The 24827-nt window shown below is 40.9% G+C and overlaps 1 protein-coding gene across 1 annotated transcript in view; it reads right to left on the bottom strand.

Annotated features, from left to right (window-relative positions):
- smc6 (structural maintenance of chromosomes 6) overlaps positions 1–22979 on the bottom strand; it is a gene marked incomplete in the record, with an annotated part of 51892 nt that extends 28913 nt beyond the window's left edge. Inside the window, 13 exon segments of the mRNA XM_034210845.1 lie at positions 569–739; positions 2932–3010; positions 3094–3250; positions 4005–4100; positions 4186–4305; positions 5248–5349; positions 6714–6794; positions 7701–7762; positions 9530–9666; positions 14791–14896; positions 16361–16472; positions 16944–17031; positions 22835–22979. Of these exon segments, the coding sequence (XP_034066736.1) occupies positions 569–739; positions 2932–3010; positions 3094–3250; positions 4005–4100; positions 4186–4305; positions 5248–5349; positions 6714–6794; positions 7701–7762; positions 9530–9666; positions 14791–14896; positions 16361–16472; positions 16944–17024 (1304 nt within the window).
- Positions 22980–24827: the final 1848 nt, after the last annotated feature.

The following is a 24827-nucleotide window of genomic DNA, read 5'->3' as shown; positions in this document are numbered from 1 at the left end:
ACCGGGGACACAGCGGGGACATAGCGGGGACACACCGGGGACACACCGGGGACACACCGGGGACATAGCGGGGACACAGCGGGGACACAGCGGGGACACATGGTGATGTAGAGAAGACATCAAAATGTGACTTTTACATGATAGGTCCCCTTTAAAACAACCTCAGTGACCAGAGTGCTGGACTGGGAACAAACACAATATAGGAGTAAAATATTTAAATAATAATTAAAAACAAGAATCATCTTTCCAATGGTCCTTAATTTGTAGTTTTAACTTGGCGTCTGCAGACCATTGACATGCACAGAAACATATAGAACACACTACAGGAAAAGATGAGACTGTATTCATCCCGAAGGAAATGGTAGTTACACAAATACAATAAACACAGCAGCATAATAATACAACTGTACACTAACAGTGCAGTTAAATTAAATAACGACAGGAAACATAGACGGCCACATTTAATGTAAAATACTGTACAGTGACGAGCTGTGTTTAGTAGTGCAACAAAAAAACGTAGTGGCAGAGACGTAATCGCACGTTATTAAAGCAGAATGTATTGTCTGACCTGAGTTTGTCGCACTTCTCTCTTCCCGTGAACAGCGCCTGATGCTCGTTCTTTATTTCCTCGTTCAGCTGCGAATGCGTTTCCTCGAGTTCCTCCAGCTGCTTCCTCAAACTCACGATCCTCTTCTGCTGCTTCGAATACTCCGTCTCTCCATCTTTACTCACACTGAGACTTAAATAATAATACATTTCATTTGAATAGCACACTTTAAAAACAACGCCATCTCAAGGTGCTTCACGAATACAATAAAATAGAAAAGTTATCTAAGGAGCATATTGAATAAAATATGGTAATATATAAAAGGTTAAGAGCATAAAGGTTAGAATGAAAATAAAATAAATACAAGGAGGGAGAAGATTATTCAACTAAAGGTGAACGTCTCTCCCGCTAAGCTAAAGGAGGCTAATGTTGGGCTATAAAGGAACTACAGCACGGTCACATGACTTCACATCACCACCGCTAAGCTAAGGTGGCTAATGTTGGGCTATAAAGGAACTACAGCACGGTCACATGACTTCACGTCACCACCGCTAAGCTAAAGGAGGCTAATGTTGGGCTATAAAGGAACTACAGCACGGTCACATGACTTCACGTCACCACCGCTAAGCTAAAGGAGGCTAATGTTTGGGCTATAAAGGAACTACAGCACGGTCACATTGACTTCACGTCACCACCGCTAAGCCTAAAGGTGGCTAATGTTGGGCTATAAAGGAACCTACAGCACCTTCACATCATCCACCGCTAAGCTAAAGGAGGCTAATGTTGGGCTATAAAGGAACTATAGCACGGTCACATGACTTCACATCACCACCGCTAAGCTACAGGAGGCTAATGTTGGGCTATAAAGGAACTACAGTACGGTCACATGACTTCACATCACCACCGCTAAGCTAAAGGTGGCTAATGTTGGGCTATAAAGGAACTACAGCACGGTCACATGACTTCACATCATCACCGCTAAGCTACAGGAGGCTAATGTTGGGCTATAAAGGAACTACAGCACGGTCACATGACTTCACATCATCACCGCTAAGCTACAGGAGGCTAATGTTGGGCTATAAAGGAACTACAGCACGGTCACATGACTTCACGTTACCACTGCTAAGCTAAAGGCAGCTAACGTTGGGCTATAAAGGAACTACAGCACGGTCACATGACCTCACGTCACCACCGCTAAGCTAAAGGTGGCTAATGTTGGGCTATAAAGGAACTACAGCACGGTCACATGACTTCACGTCACCACCGCTAAGCTAAAGGTGGCTAATGTTGGGCTATAAAGGAACTACAGCACGGTCACATGACTTCACGTTACCACTGCTAAGCTAAAGGCAGCTAACGTTGGGCTATAAAGGAACTACAGCACGTTCACATGACCTCACGTCACCACCGCTAAGCTAAAGGAGGCTACTGTTGGGCTATAAAGGAACTACAGCACGGTCACATGACTTCACGTCACCGCCGCTAAGCTAAAGGAGGCTAATGTTGGGCTATAAAGGAACTACAGCACGGTCACATGACTTCACGTCACCACCGTTAAGCTAAAGGAGGCTAATGTTGGGCTATAAAGGAACTACAGCACGGTCACATGACTTCACGTCACCACCGCTAAGCTAAAGGAGGCTAATGTTGGGCTATAAAGGAACTACAGCACGGTCACATGACTTCACGTCACCACCGTTAAGCTAAAGGAGGCTAATGTTGGGCTATAAAGGAACTACAGCACGGTCACATGACTTCACGTCACCACCGCTAAGCCTAAAGGTGGCTAATGTTGGGCTATAAGGAACTACAGCACGGTCACATGACTTCACGTCACCACCGCTAAGCTAAATGTGGCTAATGTTGGGCTATAAAGGAACTACAGCACGGTCACATGACTTCACGTCACCGCCGCTAAGCTAAAGGCGGCTAATGTTTAGCTATAAAGGAACTACAGCACGGTCACATGACTTCACGTCACCACCGCTAAGCTAAAGGAGGCTAATGTTGGGCTATAAAGGAACTACAGCACGGTCACATGACTTCACGTCACCGCCGCTAAGCTAAATGTGGCTAATGTTGGGCTATAAAGGAACTACAGCACGGTCACATGACTTCACGTCACCACCGCTAAGCTAAATGTGGCTAATGTTGGGCTATAAAGGAACTACAGCACGGTCACATGACTTCACGTCACCGCCGCTAAGCTAAAGGAGGCTAATGTTGGGCTATAAAGGAACTACAGCATGGTCACATGACTTCACGTCACCACCGCTAAGCTAATGGTGGCTAATGTTGGGCTATAAAGGAACTACAGCACGGTCACATGACTTCACGTCACCACCGCTAAGCTAAAGGTGGCTATCGTTGGGCTATTTCCTTACCTTGTTCTCGTCTTGTTTATTTTCTCCTGAAGAAAGTTCTGCTCTCGCTCCGACTCTTTGAATTTGTTCAGAGCCCTAAATAAACGATCTAAAAGGAAAGTATTATGTAACGTTAACCAATATTAATGATGCTCACTTGATATATCATATAATCTTATTTCCTGATCAGTACCTCCTGTTCATTGTGCTCTTTGCTGACGACCTTCAGCTGCTCCTTTAACCTCAGATGACCTTCAGAAAGAGCTTCCTGTTCCTGCGTCACACTTTCAATTCTGCTTCTAACGCCCCGCAGCTTCTGCTCTGCTGCTGTGAGCTTAGTCTGTGAGAAAGATAGGAAAAAGAGACATGCATGAGTTCTATTTATCTTATATTACATGTCTTCTGTCAGACTAGTTGACAGAAAGACATCCAGGAGTTTATTTGACCATCTGTGTCTGCAGAATTCTCCTATTAGCATTAGCATCACATAACGCCTCATTTGCATGTTTAATCATAAGATGTCAGAAAACTTGTAATATAAGAAATAATTGTGTTAATGTCCGTAATCAAGTGGGAAAGTTTCATGGTGATATTTGGTCGTTAAATATTTTACCCCATTCACCTGCACCTGAATTTTACAATCCATATATTTGAAGGCAGTTTCCTCCAAAACAGGTTTTTATTTCACACGTTCAAACCATGTTTCATTAAGACGAAATATTACCAATTATTCTATCATTTTTTGTGACTTTTTCCTTACAAATATTATAGATTTTTTTTTAAAAACTCAAATTGAATCAACTCGTGTAATCCTTCATTTTGTCTACATTTTACAACTTTCTCTCTCTGATTTCTTTAACCTCCCGAAGAGTTGTTTCTCACCCTCTCAGCAGAAATCTCCAATAATTCATACACTCTTTATCACTAAAAACATTTGTTATGGCAGTGTTTATGGAGCGATACAAAGACATATCTTGAATCCCCTCTGAACACGAAGCTGGCTTTATCAAATGTTCATGTTTCTTTGACGGAAATCAATGCATTTATTTAACAACATATCACATTTTGTAGTGTTTTAATAAATATAATCTGACCTGGCAGAGCTTGAGGTTCTCCTGATGTGTCTGGTGACTCTCCTCTTTCTCCACGTCCTCCTTTAACCGCTGCACAAACTGCTCCTTGTCTCGCACCTGACAGGAGGAAACACCGTTAACCACGCTTCCTTTCCTCCTCGATGCACAATGTTTTGTTTCTGCAACAGCTGCTTCCTCTCACCAGACTCCAGGCCATGTTCCTCTGGAGGCTTGGCAGCAGCTCCCTCATGTCGCTGAAGGAGTGCAGCGTCTCGAAGCGCTCCTTCTTCTGCAGGAAGTCCAGCTTCAGGTCCTTCAGAGCCTGAACACAGCAGCAGCACGTTGCAGCTCAGCAGAAACAATATGCTGCACATGCTTCACAGGTGGGAAGTAACTGAGTAGATTTACTTAGTACTTAAGTACAATTGTGAGGTATTTGTACTTTACTTGAGTATTTCCATGTAATGCTACCTTGTACTTCTAGTCCGCTACATGTATTTAATACCTTTAGTTACTTTATAGATTTGGATTAATGATGTGAAATATAATCAAGTCTTAAATCACAAGATCTGAGTACTTCTACTTGTACTCAGATCTTGAGTAGAAGTAGAAGTACTCAGATCTTGTGATTTAAGACTTGATTATATTTCACATCATTAATCCAAATCTTCTACCAGTACTTCTACTTTTACTAAAGTACAAGATCTGAGTACTTATACTTTTACTCAAGATCTGAGTACTTCTACTCAAGATCTGAGTACTTCTACTTTGACTCAAGTAAAAATATCTGAGTACTTCTACTTTTAATAAGAACAAATTGTAATTTTCTTCAGATTTTTCTCTAAAAAGTCTGAATTTAAAGTAAATGTCAAGGTATTTGAAAAAATAAATAATGTCAAGAATAAAGTCTAGAAATAACTCTGTAAATCCCTGAAGTGATGCACGAGTCCTGATGAATGCAGAATGCTTTAAATAATAAACGTTAAATATATCCGTACGAGAAATTATTAAATATTACAAAAATATCCGAATAAATTCAAGATATCTTTCTAAAAAGTAAAAACAATTTTTTGAGAATAAAGTCAAGATAAAAAAAGAAGCAATTTTTCAGAATCTTTTAAGTAAATGTCGAAGTAAATCTTGACTTCATTCTCTAAACAAATTCTGACTTTAGAAACATATCTTGAATTTATTCAGATTTTTTTTTAGTCTTGATAAATGCAGCATGGTTTACATCTGTAATAAACATTAATTGTGTCCTCACCTCCTCCTGTCTCTCCACCTGCTGTCTGGTGAGGGTTTTGGTTTGTTTGATGTGAACAAAATCCCTCTTCATCTGATCCAGGAGCGTCGCCTTCATGAAGAACTGCACCAGGAAAACAGCAGAAAACGAGGGAATATGAAATATTGAATATTATATATTATATCAGCCTCTCAGAGAAACTGAGGATGAATCCATCCATCCATCTTCTCCCGCTTATCCGTGGTCGGGTCTCGGAGGTAGCAGTTCCAGCAGAGAGCCCCAAACGTTCCTTTCCCCTCATCAACCAGCTCTGACTGGGGGGTCCCAAGGCGCTTCCAGGCCAGCGAAGAGATATAATCCCTCCACCTGGTCCTAGGTCTACCCCTTGGTCTCCTCCCAGCTGGACGTGCCTGGAACACCTCCCTAGGGAGGCGCCCAGGTGGCATCCTAACTAGGTGCCCGAACCACCTCAACTGGCTCCTTTCGACGCGAAGGAGGAGCGGTTAAACTCCGAGTCCCTCCCGGATGACCGAACTTCTCACCTTATCCCTAAGGGAGACACCAGCCACCCTGCGGAGAAAACCCATCTTGACCGCTTGTATCCGCGATCTCGTTCTTTCGGTCATGACCCATCCTTCATGACCATAGGTGAGGGTAGGAACGAAAATGGCCCGGTAGACAGAGAGCTTTGCCTTCTGGCTCAGCTCCCTTTTCGTCACAACGGTGCGGTAAAGCGACTGCAGTACCGCTCCCGCTGCTCCGACTCATCTCACGCTCCATTGTTCCCTCACTCGAGAACAAGACCCCGAGATACTTGAACTCCTTCACTTGGGGTAAGGACTCATTCCCTACTTGGAGTGGACAGTCCATCGGTTTCCTGCTGAGAACCATGGCCTCAGATTTGGAGGTGCTGATCCTCATCCCAGCCGCTTCACACTCGGTTGCGAACCGATCCAGTGAGTGCTGAAGGTCGCAGACCGATGAAGCCATTAGAACCACATCATCTGCAAAAAGCAGTGGTGCAATCCTTAGTCCACCGAACTGCAGACCCCCTCCCCCATGACTACGCCTCGACATCCGATCCATGTATATTACAAACAGGATTGGTGACAAAGCGCAGCCCTGGCGGAGGCCAACCCTCACCGGAAATGGGTCCGACTTACTGCCGAGGACCCGGACACAGCTCTCGCTTTGGGAGCACAGAGATTGGATGGCCCTGAGTAGAGACCCCCTCACCCCATACTCCCGCAACACCTCCCACAGTAACTCCCTGGGAACTCGGTCATACGCCTTCTCCAAGTCTACAAAGCACATGTAGACCGGATAAGCGTACTCCCAGGCCCCCTCCAGGATCCTTGCGAGAGTAAAAAGCTGATCCGTCGTTCCACGACCAGGACGGAATCCGCATTGTTCCTCCTCAATCTGAGGTTCGACAATCGGCCTGACCCTCCTTTCGAGTAGCTTAGAGTAAAGGATGAATAATGCACCTGGTATTTGTCTGATTCACTCTTTGAATGCAGGAACTGTTTACTCATCTCCTGGTTCAGGATGGACACGGGGTTATCCAGCTGCAAACATAAAAAAACATATTGTTTATTGCAGTAAATACATTTGAAAAAAAGGTCTGAAAATAACATTAACGCATGCACTCAAGGATAAACATCTGCAGAATAAAAGAGGAGGACTTTCTTTGCTATTTTGGGACACAGCGGTCAAAATAAAACATTCATAAAAAACATGCACTGAAAAAGGAAGAATCATACATTTAAAAAGGCCCGGACGCACCAATCTGACCCAAAGAACACGTCCCGACGGAACCCGACTGTGGCGTCAGCTCGCGTCTCGGCCATGTGTCGCTCTGGAACACACCGCAAAGACTTCAGCCGACGGCCAAGAAGCACGTACGAACTGCGCATGCGTGAGTGGCAATAACTCTCCTTACCAGCAGGCGGCGGTAGTGTGTGTTCGTCATTCAAAAGAGGCAACAACCGGAAGACAGAGAAGAAGAACAGACTACGTGATATAAACAAACAACAAATAGCATGCGTTCCGTTTTCCCTCTCCAGCGAGAAGCTCACGGGGCTTTCCCGAACCTGTCGAGAGCTGGAGTTCAAGGAAAGCTCAGATTTGCCTTCTTAATAGTTTGTTTGGGTTCCTCACTTCCGTTTCGCTTCTCACGCACTGATTGATTGATTGATTGATGCACTGATTCGCTAGCTGAACAGCCAATCAGAGTGATTTATTTTACTGACGCTCAGAAGGTGTCAGCACGGCCGAAAAGACACGACGGTGCGGGACACACCAATCTGAGTAGGGCGACACGACGCTCATCGACGGCCAGACATCTATCGACATCTATCGACATCTATCGACGCCCGAAAATCGGCTTGGTGTGTAAGGAGCTTAAGGAAAAATAAATTAAGGATATAAAAAAAGTGGAATATGTAAATGTATAATGAAAGCAGAGTTAGTACCTGGATGTTAAAGTGGTCCAGAATGGAGGTCAGCTCCTCCTTCTTGTTCGAGATGAGCTGTCCTGAAATTATAATTAAAGAATGATTTAATTCATGAGGATTAAACCTTACATTAAATATTATTAAAAACTGAAATATTAATTCAATGAATCCAGTAAAAGAAAATATAATTTGAACATTTAATTAAAATGTTTTTTCTTAATACTTATTGTTTTTCTTTTCATGTAACTTTGATTTCATAAAATCAACTTTTTTTCACATTTTGTTTTTATCGTAATGCAGAACGATTTAAAAGTAATGAGTTGTAGTTGAAAGATTATTTAAAATAAATCTTTCTTGAAACCTAAAGCGTTTTTGGACTTATATTCAGAAAAACATGATTGCGTTTTTACTTTACGGCACGGGTTTTATTTTAATTTTAGAAACACTGAAACCTGGGAGAGTAGAAAATGCTGCCCCACAATGCATTGCAGCCGCAGCATTTGCCATCATACAATAGTCGATCGTTCACGGAAACAACCGATTATGACCGAGAAATGATATCATGAAAGTTACGGTGCTTATTAAGCTTTTTAAAACGTATGTGGTAAGTTGCCAAAGTGCTTTTTTCTGAACGTTCATCAGTATTATAATCAAAGAGAGAAATATGAACGTTAGTTTTTACTGAAATGATCAAATAAAGTCAACATCTCACAGTCTTTACTGAGCTGTGGGGTTTGTTCAACTTTTAAAAGATGTTTGAATGGTGATATACACAGTGATAGATGTTAAGGACTAACGTTTATAATAAATACATCTGTATTGATTTAAGATCTTTTCATCAATCACACGTATTGGGATCATTTGTATTAATGAGGACCGGAGGGAGAGGGGGACGAGCAGAAGTTTCACTTTCCTTTTTATTTCAATTCCAGCTTTGGTCCTGAAGAATCTGTTTCTCTGTTGTCCACGTTCATAAAGCATAAAGCAGCAGCATCAGAGCACAGAGTCTCTAGATGAGTTTACAGGAGTCCCTCGTTCTTATTGAACATCCATGTTGTAGTCCGCTGTATAGAGAACTGTAGTTTCCATAGTTTCCCCACAGCAGCAGACGCTCATTCAGGACGTCCGCTGGCGCATCAGAAACACGTCGGATAGTGAAAGTGCAGTCGATTATCTAAAGTACCACAGTCTCTTCTCCTAAGTCCTTTTGAATTCTCCTATCCACTAACCCTTAACCCCGTGACCTTTCACTCAGAGGTCAAGGAATAGGAGATAGGGTTAGAATTTAGGAGCTGATTTTTGGATTATCGGAACGCAACCTTTGAGTCAGATTTTGGTTATTTTGGGGAGGTGGAGATAAATCATATTGTTTGATGCAGTTTGAACCAGAGTAGCAGCATGGAGGTCGGATCGTCACCAAAATAAATAAATAAGTGGTCCGAAAAAGTCTAATGACAAAATAAATACACATAGCCTTCCTCAGGCAGTGTGTTTGTACCGGGGACAGGAGACCCCCCCTTGATGAGAGACTGTAAGAAGTGATCGGGGAATCCCTCCGGAGTGGAGTCATGACGACTGATCTGAATTATGTCTTCGTATTTGGTGGTTTGTGTCCCAGCTGTCGATCAGCTGTCGATCAGCTGTGGGCAGCGTCTCCACTGCAGCCTGTGCTTATTTTGTGTGTCTTTCTAGTCAATATGTGTCTTTTAGAGTCATTTTGTGTTTTGTAGTTATTTAATATCTCTTTGTAGACATTTTGTATCTTTTAAGTCATTTAATGTCTATTTAAAGTCATCTTGTGTCTCTTTGAAGTCATTTAGTGTCTCTCTTTAGTACACAGTAATCACCAGTTTTGCTCCTCAGCTTGCAGGTCCGGCTGCCATCGCTGAAGATGCGTCTCTCGATGGAGATGCTGTCTCCGTAGACGTCTCTTTTAAAAGCGTCCAGTCCTCTGTTTCTCACCTTCACAGTGATTTCTGCAGAACTACAGAAAACAAAATACATCTTTCCAATTTCCACCAACATAATAAAGCAGGGCTTCTCAATCTCGGACCGAAGTGCAACTCAATCCGGACCGCGTGTCCCATTATAAATACAATGGGAACTAACTAAGTCAATGCAAAATAAAAACGTTCTGATTCTGATGTAAATTAATGTATATTTTCTTGTGAGAATGAACGTGCATTTACTTGTGTGCGCGAGCGTGACACGCATTGCAGACCGCAAGTTAACCGGAAGTTTACCTTGACTTTCTAATGCTTCCAATGCCTTTTTTGCGGAGGTTCAAGGCATTGACTGCAGCCAAACAGAGCCATTTCTCCCACTAGTTCAAGCCACCATACTGTATGTATGTATTGAATATGTGTGTGTGTGTGTGTGTGTGTGTGTGTGTGTGTGTGTGTGTGTGTGTGTGTGTGTGTGTGTGTGTGTGTGTGTGTGTGTGTACAGGGGCGGCGTTTGCCGACAGGCAAGTGCTCGGACCAGAAGGGGGCAGGGCAGGGCAAGTTTATTTATATAGCACATTTCAACACAAGGCAATTCAAAGTGCTTTACAAAAATGAAAGACATTAAAAGCATTTAAGAAACATATTATGAAATGATATTTAAAAACACTCATTTAAAGAGCAAATATACATGAATCACAGTTACAGTGCAGTGTGAGATACACACATCTGAACGAACCCAGAGGGTCAGAGGTTCTAGGTATAAAAGTCACGGCTCACCACTGTCTTAAGGGGATAGGCTGATTTAGAAACTGTTTTAATGTGACTGTTGAAACTCAGGTCAGAGTCCATGACTACACCTAGATTTCTGGCTTTATCTGTTGTTTTGAACATTGCAGACTGAAGCTCAGCGCTAACTTTTATACGTTCTGACTTGGCTCCAAAAACCATTACCTCAGTTTTCTCTTTGTTTAATTGGAGAAAGTTCTGACACATCCAGTCATTGATTTGTTCAATGCACTTACTCAGTGTTTGAATTGGAGCATAGTCTCCTGGTGAAATTGTTACGTAAATTTGTGTGTCATCTGCATAGCTATGGTAACTTATTTTGTTGTTCTTCATTATCTGAGCCAGTGGTAGTAGCATGTAGACGTTAAAGAGAAGAGGCCCCAAGATGGAGCCTTGAGGAACCCCACATGTCATATTTGTCAACTCAGATGTGTATTTACCTATAGAAACAAAGTTGTTTCTGTCCTTTAAGTAGGATTCAAACCAATCCAGAACTGTTTCCGAAAGTCCCACCCAGTGTTCCAGTCGGTCGAGTAATATGCTGTGGTCAACAGTGTCAAACGCAGCACTGAGATCTAATAATACTAACACTGAAGTTCTGCCACTGTCTGTGTTTAAGTGGATGTCATTAAAGACCTTTACAAGAGCAGTCTCAGTGCTGTGGTTTGGACGAAAGCCTGACTGGAACACATCGAAACAGTTATTTAAATGCAAGAAATTACTCAACTGTTGAAAAACAACTTTTTCAATGATTTTACCTAGAAATGGCAGGTTTGATATGGGCCTGTAATTGTTCATTACTGAAGTATCTAGATTATTCTTTTTTAAGAGCGGTTTAATGACTGCAGTTTTCAGGGCCTGTGGAAAAATACCTGAGTGAAGAGACTTGTTTACTATATGAAGTAGATCTGAGGCCATGCAAGGCAAAACATCTTTGAAAAATCCTGTTGGAATAATATCAAGGCAGCAAGAGGAGGATTTCAGAAGTTGAATAATGTCCTCTAGGTTTTTATCATTAATCTGATGGAGTTGTGTCATGGTGTTTGAATTGATGTTAGGTGGACATAGGGACAACACTGTGAGGGTCTAAGGACAGAGGGTGTTGTATTATCATGCTGATATTCTGTACAAACTGTGAAGTCCACTGAGACAAATGTAACATTTGTGATAATGGGCTATATAAATAAACATTGATTGATTGAACACATTTGCTGTTCCTGATGCAGAGGCACTGACTGCTTGTCTGATTTTCTGAATGTTGTCAGTGAAGAAGGCAAAATCATTGTACGCCCTGGTGGATAGAAATTCAGAGGCTTCTGACACTGGGGGGTTAGTTAGTCTGTCGACGGTAGCAAAAAACATGTGCGTTGTTTTTGGCAATGATGTCAGAGAAGAAAGACTGTCGTACAATTCCAAATTATAAAAGGCCATGTCTCTCTTTATAGATTTCAAGGTGAACCTGGAGATTTGTTTTTCGCCACCTGCGTTCAGCTTTTCGACATTCTCTTTTCTCTGTTTTCACGGTCATGGCCTTTCTCCATGGAGATATTTTCTTGCCAGACACTTCCTTTACCTTATCTCATTTACTGAGATGTTGGCAGGGGCAAGTGTGGAAGAAAAATTCTGAGTAAACATTTCCCTAGTATTTTCAGTTAAATATCGCTTTGTGGTTAGCGACCTCTTTGTGAACAGAAATAGAGCTCTCAAAGAAAACACAGGAATGGTCAGAGAGCGCAACATCAGTCACCACAACCTTAGAGATATTCAGACCCTTTGAGATAATTAAGTCCAGAGTGTGCCCCTTATTGTGCGCGGGCTCCGTCACATGCTGAGTCAGTCCATAGCTATCAAGAACACAAAACAGTTCTTTAGCCCCTCTGTCCTGGGGGTTGTCAACATGGATGTTAAAATCACCAACAATGACTAGACGGTCAAAGTCAATACACACTATAGACAGCAGTTCAGTAAAGTCATCAAAAAAGCTTGCACAGTATTTGGGTGGTCTATAGATATTTAGGAACAGAGCTCGAGAGGAGCATTGCAACTGAAGGGCCACATATTCAAAAGAATCAAAGTTCCCATAAGATGTCTTCCTGCATTGAATGGAATCATTGAACAGAATAGCAACTCCACCCCCTTTCTTATGCATTCTTTCCTGACTCATAAAACTAAAGTTGGGAGGGGTTGATTCGATAAGAACAGCTGCACTGTTATTTTGTTCAATCCAAGTTTCCGTTAAAAACATAAAATCGAGATTGTGCTCAGTGATAAAATCATTGATTAAAAATGTTTTTCCTGCCAAAGACCTGACATTTAATAAAGCTAGTTTAAGTTCGTTAGATACACTATCAGTCAGATTGTTTGTGGCAAGCTGTGGCTGACATGGAATCACTGCTAAATTAGATACACTCACACAAACGTTTGAGCGCTTCCTGTGTCTAAGCTGATTCACCGCTCTTAATCTATTACCTATCAACACAGATATCGGCAAAGCTACTGGCAGGCAGGGCCCCGGCATGTCCTGGAAAGAGTTGAGAGTGCCATACGCCCTTGAGCCTGGACCCAGCACATATCAGTAAGAGTTTGCTGCGTTTTGTACACACACATCCTTATCAGGCTTTGATGACCGCAGATGGTGTCTTGAAGGGGGGGAGGGTTGACATAAGCACGGTGATGAAGACGGAGGAGATGGTGCGCGTCTCTTAAGTATAATAAAATACACTTATAGTATAATAAACTTCTGCTTGTCTTATATTGTACTTCTTAACCCTTAAGTTGTGTTCGGGTCTCCCGTGACCCGTTTCAAGTTATATAATAACTACTAGTTGTTGTTATCGGAACAAGGCTTCATGATATCCTCCCAACAGCTATATAAACACTACAAAACTGATTTTGACAATTTTCACCAAGTCTGAAGGTTTCTAAAAAAAAAAAATTGTATAATTTGGTGTTGGGGGGAGACCGAGCAGATTGTTGTGGGTGACTTGAGGTCAAATGTGGCCCAATCAAGATTCATCTTTGACTTTAGAAACCCCTCCCCCACCACCTTCATACACTGTAACAATAATTGTTTCGCAACATGCACCTGGTCTCCCCTCCCTCTGCCCCCCCCACGGGAACTCCACCTTTCTCAAAGAATATGTACACTCACACTTGAACCTGAACTCACACATGCACGTGTGCCTTGAGTATGAAATTACAACAGGATTGTACGGTTATGAATGCATAATAAGTTAGTTATGTAGTTAAAGCAATATTGGATGATAGTCATTATTTGTGTGTGTTTTGGACTGAGATAAATCATGGGTAAATTGACAAACACCATGAACGGTAACAGCTTTCGAACACACAGGAAGCCAGTGTAAACTGTAAAGACTTCAGAACAGGAGTGATGTGATCCACTTTCTTAGTGTTAGTGAGGACTCGAGCAGCGGCGTTCTGAATCAGCTGCAGCTTTCTAATAGATGTTTGAGTGAGACCTGTGAAGACACCATTGCAGTAGTCCAGTCTACTGAAGATAAAAGCATGGACAAGTTTTTAAGTCTTTTAATCCTAGATATATTCTTAAGGCAGTGGCGAGCCATCAGGGCCCTCAAGGTAGGGCTGCTCGATTATGGCAAAAATCATAATCTCGATTATTTGGGTCAATAATTGTAATTGATTATTTATTGACTTTTAAAAACATCCATTTATTGGAGAAAAACAATTTGAACAGTTTATTTTTAACAGTTGATTACCTGAACTTTAAGTATAATTCAACTGAAAAACCAAAAAAAAGTATTAATAATAAAAAGATAATCGTTTTATTTCGATTACGTTGTTTTCGTAATCGTTGCAAGCCATAATCATAATCGCGATTAAAATACGATTAAAATACGATTAAAATACGATTAAAATACGATTAAAATACGATTAATTGAGCAGCCCTAACACAAGGGTTAAATATATATGTTCAAATATATTACACAGTATTTATGTGTTAATGCGACTGGTTTTACATCAACTACATTTAAGAGAATTACCTCCTTTTCTCTGTTAATTGCCAACTTCTTTTTCATAAACCAACCACTCAAACTTCACAATAATAGCCAAGATTTTCCTCATAAATGTGAGTTTGTATCTTGTAAACATACCCCTTAAATTACAGAGATGATGCACATTGTTTTTTGGAAATGTGTGAGTGGTTTTACGTCAATTTAAACAACTACATTTAAGAGAATAACCTTATTTTTCTGTTAATTTGTGACTTATTTTCATAAATTAACCACCAACACCAGCCCTTCGTATAGTTCTCTGTATGTGGCCCTCGGTGAAAAGAGTTTGGACACCTCTGCCTGTAATAAAGGATCTAAAAAGGTATAATATTGTGTCTTTACGTCTCGCCGGTCTTCACAAAGTCCTTCACAGACGTCCCTCTGTTCGTGTCCGTTGCTTTTCCTCCGAGACCAACGATAAGAGCCGTCAGAATCGCACTCTTCCCACCTGAGGAGTACAATTAAAACCAAGGTGTTAAATAAATATATATAAAAACACCCCCCATCTTCTGTTTCCTGTGCTTTGCATTTTTCAGCTTTTAGTGGGAGTTTTTCTTTCAGTTTTCGCATTTTTCAAAACTACGCTTTTAAATTATATTTTTATATATAAATAACAATTATTATATATGTTTTTCTGTTTCCTGTGTTTCGTATTTTTCAGTTTTTAGTGGGAAAAACTTTTTCAGTTTCTGCATAATTAAAAATTGTAATTAAATATTTTCAAATTAAACTAGATAAACCAATAACGGCGGTATTTATAATCCCGGTTCTTACTGCCATTGATTAATTAATTTATGAAGAATCATCTGGAAATATTTAACGTATATTTTTAAAGAAAAACACAAATTATTGTAATTGGATAAAGGAATTAAGTTTAAATAGATAATTCTTAGACGGTTAATTGATTAAAACCTTCTTTTTTTTAAAAACCTCTTTTTAGGTCGCATTCACACCTAATAGTCTGCTCTCAGCTGCGCACCAGACCACAGTTTGTTCCATTGTTTCATTCTCCAGAAGGTTCGGTTTGCGTTCTCACGGGCAAAACTCAAACGGACTATAAACTTTAAACACAAGTCATGTGCTCGGAAATGCTGTTCAACCATTGGTCAGACATTAAGGGGGTAAAAACGCAAATCCCGGCAATTTCTCCCGGAGCCTCCGCCATGGAGCATCGGCACTTTCGGCAGGTTATTCTCATGCTGCTGTTAATCTGGAGATCAACAGACTCTAGCGGCCCGCGCATAAGATTATATAATCAGACAACGTCCGTTAAAAAACATTATAACATAATGAGAGACGCTCTGCAGTCAGGAGGAGGTTTCACCGACGACAGGTGGCTCTGACTTTTATGTATAGTTTTTAGTGTGATACATTTATCTTTTTTTTTACTTTACACGACACTGTTCAACTCTTCATTCTGCTTCACTCTTTCGCTCAAGATTCTGAAGACATCATGTGACACGTAAATACTACCTATGCTTCCTGTGTTTTGGTGCGGACTGCGTTCACTCTATGGTTCACACCAGCAATGGTGTTCACTAGCAAGCGGTCCGAGACCACCTCTTTTAGGCGGACCAGGGTCCGGTTGTTTAGTTCACTTCAGAGGACTGCGTTCACACCGACCCAAACGAACCGCACCAAGCGGCTAAACGCACCAGGTTTCGATTCAACCGGATTATACAAGGCTGGTGTGAATGCGACACATTTATTTCTAATTATATATATTTTTTAATTATATGTTTTACATTTGAAAATAACAATTATTATGATACACTTTTTTCCCCATTTTTCAGGTTTTAGTGGAAAAACTTTTTCTGTTTCTACACAATTAAAATCTTAAATTAAATACTTTAAATGAAACTACAGGAGCCAAAGACAGCGTGATATAAAACGGTATTTATAGGTTTCTCACTGCCGTTGTTTCCCACGATGAAGTTGACGTTGGGTCCGAACTGGAAGGGTCCGAGCAGACGGTGACACATGAAGTTCTTCAGAGCGATGCTCTCGATCAGACCAATGTCCCCCTGATAACACACAGGGAATACACAAACAAATAATGCAAGAATAAATACATAAATACATTCATGAATACAAAAAACTCATCAATTCATAAAAAGGTAAAGAGGTGACACTATTAAAAAATGTATAAACAACCGAATAATCCATTAAATTAAAACAATCAATTAATTAATGGTTAAAGAGGTGAAAATATTCAAAATGATGCAAGAAATGTAATAAATAAAGAACCAAATATATTTAAAAAAATCATAAAGGTAACGATGTGAAAATATTATTAATAAATACATAAATTAACAAATTATTTAATAAAAAATGTAGCGGTGAAAATATTCTGAATTATGCAACAGAAATAAAGATGGATCTCTCCACAGCAGCACATGGATCAGCTCCTGGTGTGAACTGCTCATGAAACCCTGAGGATGGGACAATAAATCCCACGCCTCTCGTTTATGCCTTTAATAAATCAGAAGCGTCACCGTGTTGCTGGAGTCTCTCTCGTCCGAAACCCTCCGTCTCTTCCCCCCCGACACCATCACTCCTCCTCTGCTCTTACTCATCCTGAACCTGCACACAGAACAGAACATCATGTCAGATATTATGCTCAAGTTATTCATTCTTTGCTGTCACTTAATTATACTTTTAATAAAATCAAGTCAAGCTTAGTGACATGTGATGGTAGATAGTGAGTGACATGTGATGGTAGCTAGTTAGTGACATGTGATGGTAGCTAGTTAGTGACATGTGATGGTAGCTAGTTAGTGACATGTGATGGTAGCTAGTTAGTGACATGTGATGGTAGCTAGTTAGTGACATGTGATGGTAGCTAGTTAGTGACATGTGATGGTAGCTAGTGAGTGACATGTGATGGTAGCTAGTGAGTGCCATGTGATGGTAGCTAGTGAGTGACATGTGATGGTAGCTAGTTAGTGACATGTGATGGTAGCTAGTGAGTGACATGTGATGGTAGCTAGTGAGTGACATGTGATCGTAGCTAGTGAGTGCCATGTGATGGTAGCTAGTGAGTGACATGTGATCATAGCTAGTTAGTGATATGTGATGGTAGCTAGTGAGTGACATGTGATGGTAGCTAGTTAGTGCCATGTGATGGTAGCTTGTGAGTGACATGTGATGGTAGCTAGTTAGTGACATGTGATGGTAGCTAGTGAGTGACATGTGATGGTAGCTAGTGAGTGACATGTGATGGTAGCTAGTGAGTGACATGTGATGGTAGCTAGTTAGTGCCATGTGATGGTAGCTAGTTAGTGCCATGTGATGGTAGCTAGTTAGTGCTATGTGATGGTAGCTAGTTAGTGACATGTGATGGTAGCTAGTTAGTGCCATGTGATGGTAGCTAGTGAGTGCCATGTGATGGTAGCTAGTGAGTGCCATGTGATGGTAGCTAGTTAGCGACATGTGATGGTAGCTAGTTAGTGCCATGTGATGGTAGCTAGTGAATGCCATGTGATGGTAGCTAGTTAGTGCCATGTGATGGTAGCTAGTTAGTGCCATGTGATGGTAGCTAGTTAGTGCCATGTGATGGTAGCTAGTTAGTGCCATGTGATGGTAGCTAGTTAGTGACGTGCGATGGTAGCTAGTTAGTGACATGCGATGGTAGCTAGATAGTGACGTGCGATGGTAGCTAGTTAGTGACATGTGATGGTAGCTAGTTAGTGACGTGTGATGGTAGCTAGTTAGTGACATGTGATGGTAGCTAGTTAGTGACGTGTGATGGTAGCTAGTTAGGGCCATGTGATGGTAGCTAGTGAGGGACATGTGATGGTAGCTAGTTAATGACATGTGATGGTAGCTGGTTAGTGACATGTGATGGTAGCTAGTGAGTGACATGTGATGGTAGCTAGTTAGTGCCATGTGATGGTAGCTAGTGAGTGACATGTGATGGTAGCTAGTTAGTGCCATGTGATGGTAGCTTGTGAGTGACATGTGATGGTAGCTAGTTAGTGCCATGTGATGGTAGCTAGTTAGTGCCATGTGATGGTAGCTAGTGAGTGCCATGTGATGGTAGCTAGTTAGTGCCATGTGATGGTAGCTAGTTGGTGACATGTGATGGTAGCTAGTTAGTGCCATGTGATGGTAGCTAGTGAGTGCCATGTGATGGTAGCTAGTTAGTGCCATGTGATGGTAGCTAGTTAGTGCCATGTGATGGTAGCTAGTGAGTGACATGTGATGGTAGCTAGTGAGTGCCATGTGATGGTAGCTAGTTAGTGACATGTGATGGTAGCTAGTGAGTGCCATGTGATGGTAGCTAGTTAGTGACATGTGATGGTAGCTAGTTAGTGACATGTGATGGTAGCTAGTTAGTGACATGTGATGGTAGCTAGTTAGTGACATGTGATGGTAGCTAGTTAGTGACATGTGATTGTAGCTCGTGAGTGACATGTGATGGTAGCTAGTTAGTGACATGTGATGGTAGCTAGTTAATGACATGTGATGCCCTCCAAAAAGGAATTTATACCGTTTCCAAACCCAACTGCCGTACAAATCATTGAAATGTCTGTGAGTTTTGGCTTTACGCTGTGCACGCTCGCATGTGAACTGTCGTCCCCCCCCCCTGTTGACAGTTCACGAGCATGCTTCCTCCCCCCCCCCCCCCCACTCCCCCCCCCCCCCCCCCCCTAGTCTCCTACATGAGAGAAACAAGGCCTGGGCAAAGGCTAGGCAATCAGGCTCAGAGTTAGAATGGCTGCGTTTTAGGCAGCTAAGGAATAGCTTCACTTCAAATGTCAAAAGTGCTAAGTCTACTATTTGTCAGTTACCACAAATGCGGTTCTCTGTTTGATTCTGTTTCTAACTCTGCTTCTGTGAACGCCCCAATCTGTGACTCTGAACAATGTGGTCTGGAAAACCCTTTCAGTTTTACCCCTTTTACTGTCAATGTTGTTCATGAAGCCTTATCTAAGCTAGATCCTAAGAAACCGGCCGGCCCGGACAACGTAGAACCTTTCTTTTTAAAGATAGCTGCAGATTGTATTGCTCCTCCTCTCACTACTCTTTTTAACCTCTCCCTCAGCACGAATGCAATTCCAAAAGTATGGAAGTCAGCGTATGTCCTGCCTTTGCTAAAAGGAGGGGAGGCCACCTTATTAAACAACTATAGGCCAATCTCTAAGTTGTCAGTTCTGGCTAAGGTTCTTGAACGCCTAGTGAGTGAACAGGTAAAGGAGTTTTTATGTAACAATGACATCCTGTCTAAACATCAGTCAGGCTTCAGAAAGCAACACAGCATCATCACTGCCACAATGAAAGTGGTGAATGATGTGGCGAGTATTTTAGATAATAAGCAGAGTTGTGCAGCTCTATTTATTGACCTTTCCAAAGCGTTTGATACCGTCGATCATCGCATCTTGAAGCAGAGGCTAGCCAGTATCGGCATATCCAGCCATGCAGTGGGTGGTTTGTGAACTACCTCTCTGAAAGGTCCCAATGTGTTCACTTTGATGGGCTGTCTTCTGAGTGGTTAAACATTGCTAATGGTGTTCCTCAAGGTTCTGTTTTAGGTCCACTTTTATTCTCCATATATATCAACAGTTTAGGTCAAAATGTGGATGAAGCTACTTTACATTTGTATGCGGATGATACCGTGATGTACTGTGCAGGTCCCTCCATTCAGGAGGCTGGTGTTAAATTACAGGCTGTTTTTAACATTATTCAGACTCAGCTCTCTGAACTAAAGCTTCTTTTAAATGTTGATAAAACCAAAGTAATGCTCTTTTCTAAAGCTAAAAAGACTCCAGAGCCTGTTTTGGATATTGTTACTATGCAAGGAAAAGTACTTGAAGTGGTTACCAGTTACAAATACCTAGGTATCTGGCTTGATGATTGTCTTACTTTGAAACTTCATGTCAATAACCTGCTTAAAAAGCTGAGGGTTAGGCTAGGTTTCTTCTTCAGAAACAAGTCCTGTTTCTCGCTTGAGGCCAGGAAAAGGCTCTGTGACCTTTTGACCTGTGCTGGACTATGGTGATCTGATGTATATGAATGCACCTGCTGCCCATTGCCTGATCAAGTTAGATGCCGCCTATCACAGCGCACTGAGATTTGTTACTAACTGTAAAGCACTCACTCATCACTGTACCCTGTATGCGAGGCAGGTCTGCCATCACTAACTGTACGGAGGTTCAGTCATTGGTACACGTTTATCTATAAAGCTTTGTTGGGTAAACTCCCGTATTATATCTGCTCTCTGATCACACAGAGAGTTGCAAGCAGCTATTGTCTGAGATGGCATGATGTAGTATTGTTAGATGTGCCAAGAGCAAGGACTGTCTTAGGTCAGACAGCTTTTATGCGCAGCTCCACTTGCTTGGAACAATCTTCAGCAAGAATTGAAACTGAGCAATCTCATTCCTCTGCATGTTTTTAAAGCTAGGCTAAATGAAATGCTCGTTGATACTATGGCCACTTGTAAATGTATCCTGTAAATATAATGTATGATGTCCTTTATTGTTTTATGTTTCATGTGGAACCGATATGCTGCAGGTCTCCCTTGAAAAAGAGATCTATGATCTCAACGGACCAATCTGGTTAAATAAAGGTTTGAAATGAAATTACTCAGGTCTTGTACTTGAGTAAAAGTAGAAGTACTCAGATCTTGTACTTAAGTAAAAGTAGAAGTACTCAGATCTTGTACTTGAGTAAAAGTAGAAGTACTCAGGTCTTGTACTTGAGTAAAAGTAGAAGTACTCAGATCTTGTACTTGAGTAAAAGTAGAAGTACTCAGATCTTGTACTTGAGTAAAAGTAGAAGTACTCAGATCTTGTACTTGAGTAAAAGTAGAAGTACTCAGATCTTGTACTTGAGTAAAAGTAGAAGTACTCAGGTCTTGTACTTGAGTAAAAGTAGAAGTACACAGGTCTTGTACTTGAGTAAAAGTAGAAGTACTCAGATCTTGTACTTGAGTAAAAGTAGAAGTACACAGGTCTTGTACTTGAGTAAAAGTAGAAGTACTCAGGTCTTGTACTTGAGTAAAAGTAGAAGTACTCAGATCTTGTACTTGAGTAAAAGTAGAAGTACTCAGATCTTGTACTTGAGTAAAAGTAGAAGTACTCAGGTCTTGTACTTGAGTAAAAGTAGAAGTACTCAGGTCTTGTACTTGAGTAAAAGTAGAAGTACAAAGGTCTTGTACTTGAGTAAAAGTAGAAGTACTCAGATCTTGTACTTGAGTAAAAGTAGAAGTACTCAGGTCTTGTACTTGAGTAAAAGTAGAAGTACTCAGGTCTTGTACTTGAGTAAAAGTAGAAGTACTCAGATCTTGTACTTGAGTAAAAGTAGAAGTACTCAGATCTTGTACTTGAGTAAATGTAGAAGTACTCAGGTCTTGTACTTGAGTAAAAGTAGAAGTACTCAGATCTTGTACTTGAGTAAAAGTAGAAGTACTCAGATCTTGTACTTGAGTAAAAGTAGAAGTACTCAGATCTTGTACTTGAGTAAAAGTAGAAGTACTCAGATCTTGTACTTGAGTAAAGGTAGAAGTACTCAGGTCTTGTACTTGAGTAAAAGTAGAAGTACTCAGATCTTGTACTTGAGTAAAAGTACTCAGATCTTGTACTTGAGTCAAAGTAGAAGTACTCAGGTCTTGTACTTGAGTAAAAGTAGAAGTACTCAGATCTTGTACTTGAGTAAAAGTAGAAGTACTCAGGTCTTGTACTTGAGTAAAAGTAGAAGTACTCAGATCTTGTACTTGAGTAAAAGTAGAAGTACTCAGGTCTTGTACTTGAGTAAAAGTAGAAGTACTCAGGTCTTGTACTTGAGTAAAAGTAGAAGTACTCAGATCTTGTACTTGAGTAAAAGTAGAAGTACTCAGATCTTGTACTTGAGTCAAAGTAGAAGTACTCAGGTCTTGTACTTGAGTAAAAGTAGAAGTACTCAGATCTTGTACTTGAGTAAAAGTAGAAGTACTCAGGTCTTGTTCTTGAGTAAAGTAGAAGTACCAGAGTGTAGGAATACTCTGTTACAGTAAAAGTCCTGCATTCAAAATGTTCCTCAAGTGAAAGTATAAAAGTATTCTCATCTAAATATAGTGAAAGTAGCGACAGTGAAAGTAGTCGTTGTGCAGATTGGTCCATTTCAGAATAATATATATGATATGTTTTATAATGATTGATCATGAAAGTGTTCTCAAAGCTGGTGAAGGTGCAGCTAGTTTGAAGTACTTTGTATACTGCAGGGTAGCTGGAGGATTTACTCCAGGTGGAACTAAAGTCTGATTTAACACTTGATTATATTTCACAGCATTCATCCACATCTGTGAACACACTCGATTAGCAGGTGCATTCAAAACCCACTTCCGGTGCACTTTGGATTCACAAACAACAAACAAACAAAGAAAGTAAACTTTAGAAGAGTTTACCGTGCTGTTGGGGTCCAGGCTGCAGATATATCTCGTGTTCACAGTCAGAGATATTTTTATTCACTTCCTGGCTGCGTTTCACTTCTCTTATTTTTCATTTCCTCGCTCCTCGGTCTCGGTCTCACCGGAAGTTGATTTGTCTGCGCCACCAATGGCCTTATTTTTGCCGGAGGAGCGATAACCGAGGAACCACCAGACCATCCTTGAAATGAAATCCTCAGACACTCGCCCCGTCCCCTTACTGTGTATCGCTCACTGATTGGACGATGCAGTGCACTGATCTGATGCTTCTTGACATGAGAGCAGAGTGAAGAAAATACATGAACCTCACGGGACTCACTCCTCAGTTTATACCGTGTTTTGTTTCAATTCATGTTTCATTTAGTTACAAATATGTGAAATATCTGAACAACAAAGTGGTCAAAAATCATTTAATTCATTTTTTGGAAACATTTTCATGATCGCTTTTTTCGTTTTACATTTTCATTTATTGTCATTTCCATTCAGTCATTAAGTGCTATTAAAATGTTAATGTGCTGCATATCCACACAAACAAACAAAGTGTGCAATCCAATGAATGTTAATCTAACTGGGTTTTGATAGATAACATATCTCTTTTTCTTCTCTCAATTATTTTATTTCTATTGTGCACTCTAATCAATATTAATCCAACTATTGTTCGTTTATACATTTTAAGAATGGCGTTTATCTTTTTTGAGGATGAGTTCTTATTTGATTTTATTTATTGGGGTCTACAACAGATGATACAAATGTTTGTGAAAATAACGGGGACAGAGCTGCTGTCAGACGATCAGCTGTGCGGCGTCATCACAAACGGACGTCGCTTCACGTGAGGCTCCAGAGGAAAGGATGGCCCAATCCCAAACCACTCCCTCGACCCTACCCCTCCGTGATGGAGTGAACTCCGTCTGTAGCCACACTCGCAGCTCAACGAGGCTCCCTCCTGTCGGATGGAGGGAGTAAACACAGCAGCAAGCTTTGGGACGGCCTCCCCTCTCTCCGCAGAAACAGGAAGTGCCGTAATTGTGTGTAACAACGGTTTCAAATCAGCATCTCTTTGACAAAAAGTTGAAATGAATAACTCAAATAAAACTCCAAACATCTTTCATTGTGTTTTAAAGCACTTTAGTTTTAAACCTGATGTTTATAAGCTTCTTAGTTTTTGCAACGGTCTGTAAATATACACAACTTTATAATAAAATGCACACATTTACCTTTTTCTAGACTAAACACAGGTTTGATCCTCAGTTAAAAACATATGAGGTTATCATGAGGTAGTTAACATGCAGTTTATCAGTGGATGTTTGTTGGAACTTCTTGTAAACAGTGTGTTTCCTGACGGACACACACAGTGTATGGAAGCAAACAAGAGACAGAAGTATTTGAATTTAATTAGACACCGAATTTATAGCATTGAAAATAATTACTTTGAAAATCATGTATCTGAATGTTTTTGCTCCGAATTTACCTATGTGAAATAAAAATGTAAAAATTCAAGTGAAAAAAATTCGAATGTTCAAATTCAGATCCCAAAAATTCGACGTCAAAAATTCGATGTCAAAAAATTCGGTGTATAAAATTCGATGTCAAAAATTGCGGTGCAGCATCATCCGGGCTACTCAGACAGGATAAGCAATCGAGCCCTAATGCAATCAAACTGACTTGGCCTATCAGAGCACGGCTTTGTCAGTCATGTGATCACAACAACCCGGGAGAAAAATGACGGAGAACAGCGGGGCTCGCCGCTCGGGTAAGTTGTCAGTTTGTGCTCTTTATTTTACAAGCAGTGAGGGCTCGACAGCATTTGTATCTTACATTAGCTAGCTAAATGAGTGAAGTAGCCTTGTTGTTAGCAAGCTCCGTAGTTATCATTAATTGAAGTGAATCACAACGTTACCGTGTCCTTTTGTGTGTGTGTGTGGGGGGGTGACGGTTTGCAAAGTAACGTAACGATCACTTCGGTTAGATAAGT

The sequence above is a fragment of the Gymnodraco acuticeps genome, unplaced genomic scaffold, assembly GCF_902827175.1.
Source record: "Gymnodraco acuticeps unplaced genomic scaffold, fGymAcu1.1, whole genome shotgun sequence".
Lineage (NCBI taxonomy): Eukaryota > Metazoa > Chordata > Actinopteri > Perciformes > Bathydraconidae > Gymnodraco > Gymnodraco acuticeps.
The sequence above is the reverse complement of the archived record's forward strand: the minus strand, read 5'-3'. Positions and strand labels throughout refer to the sequence as shown.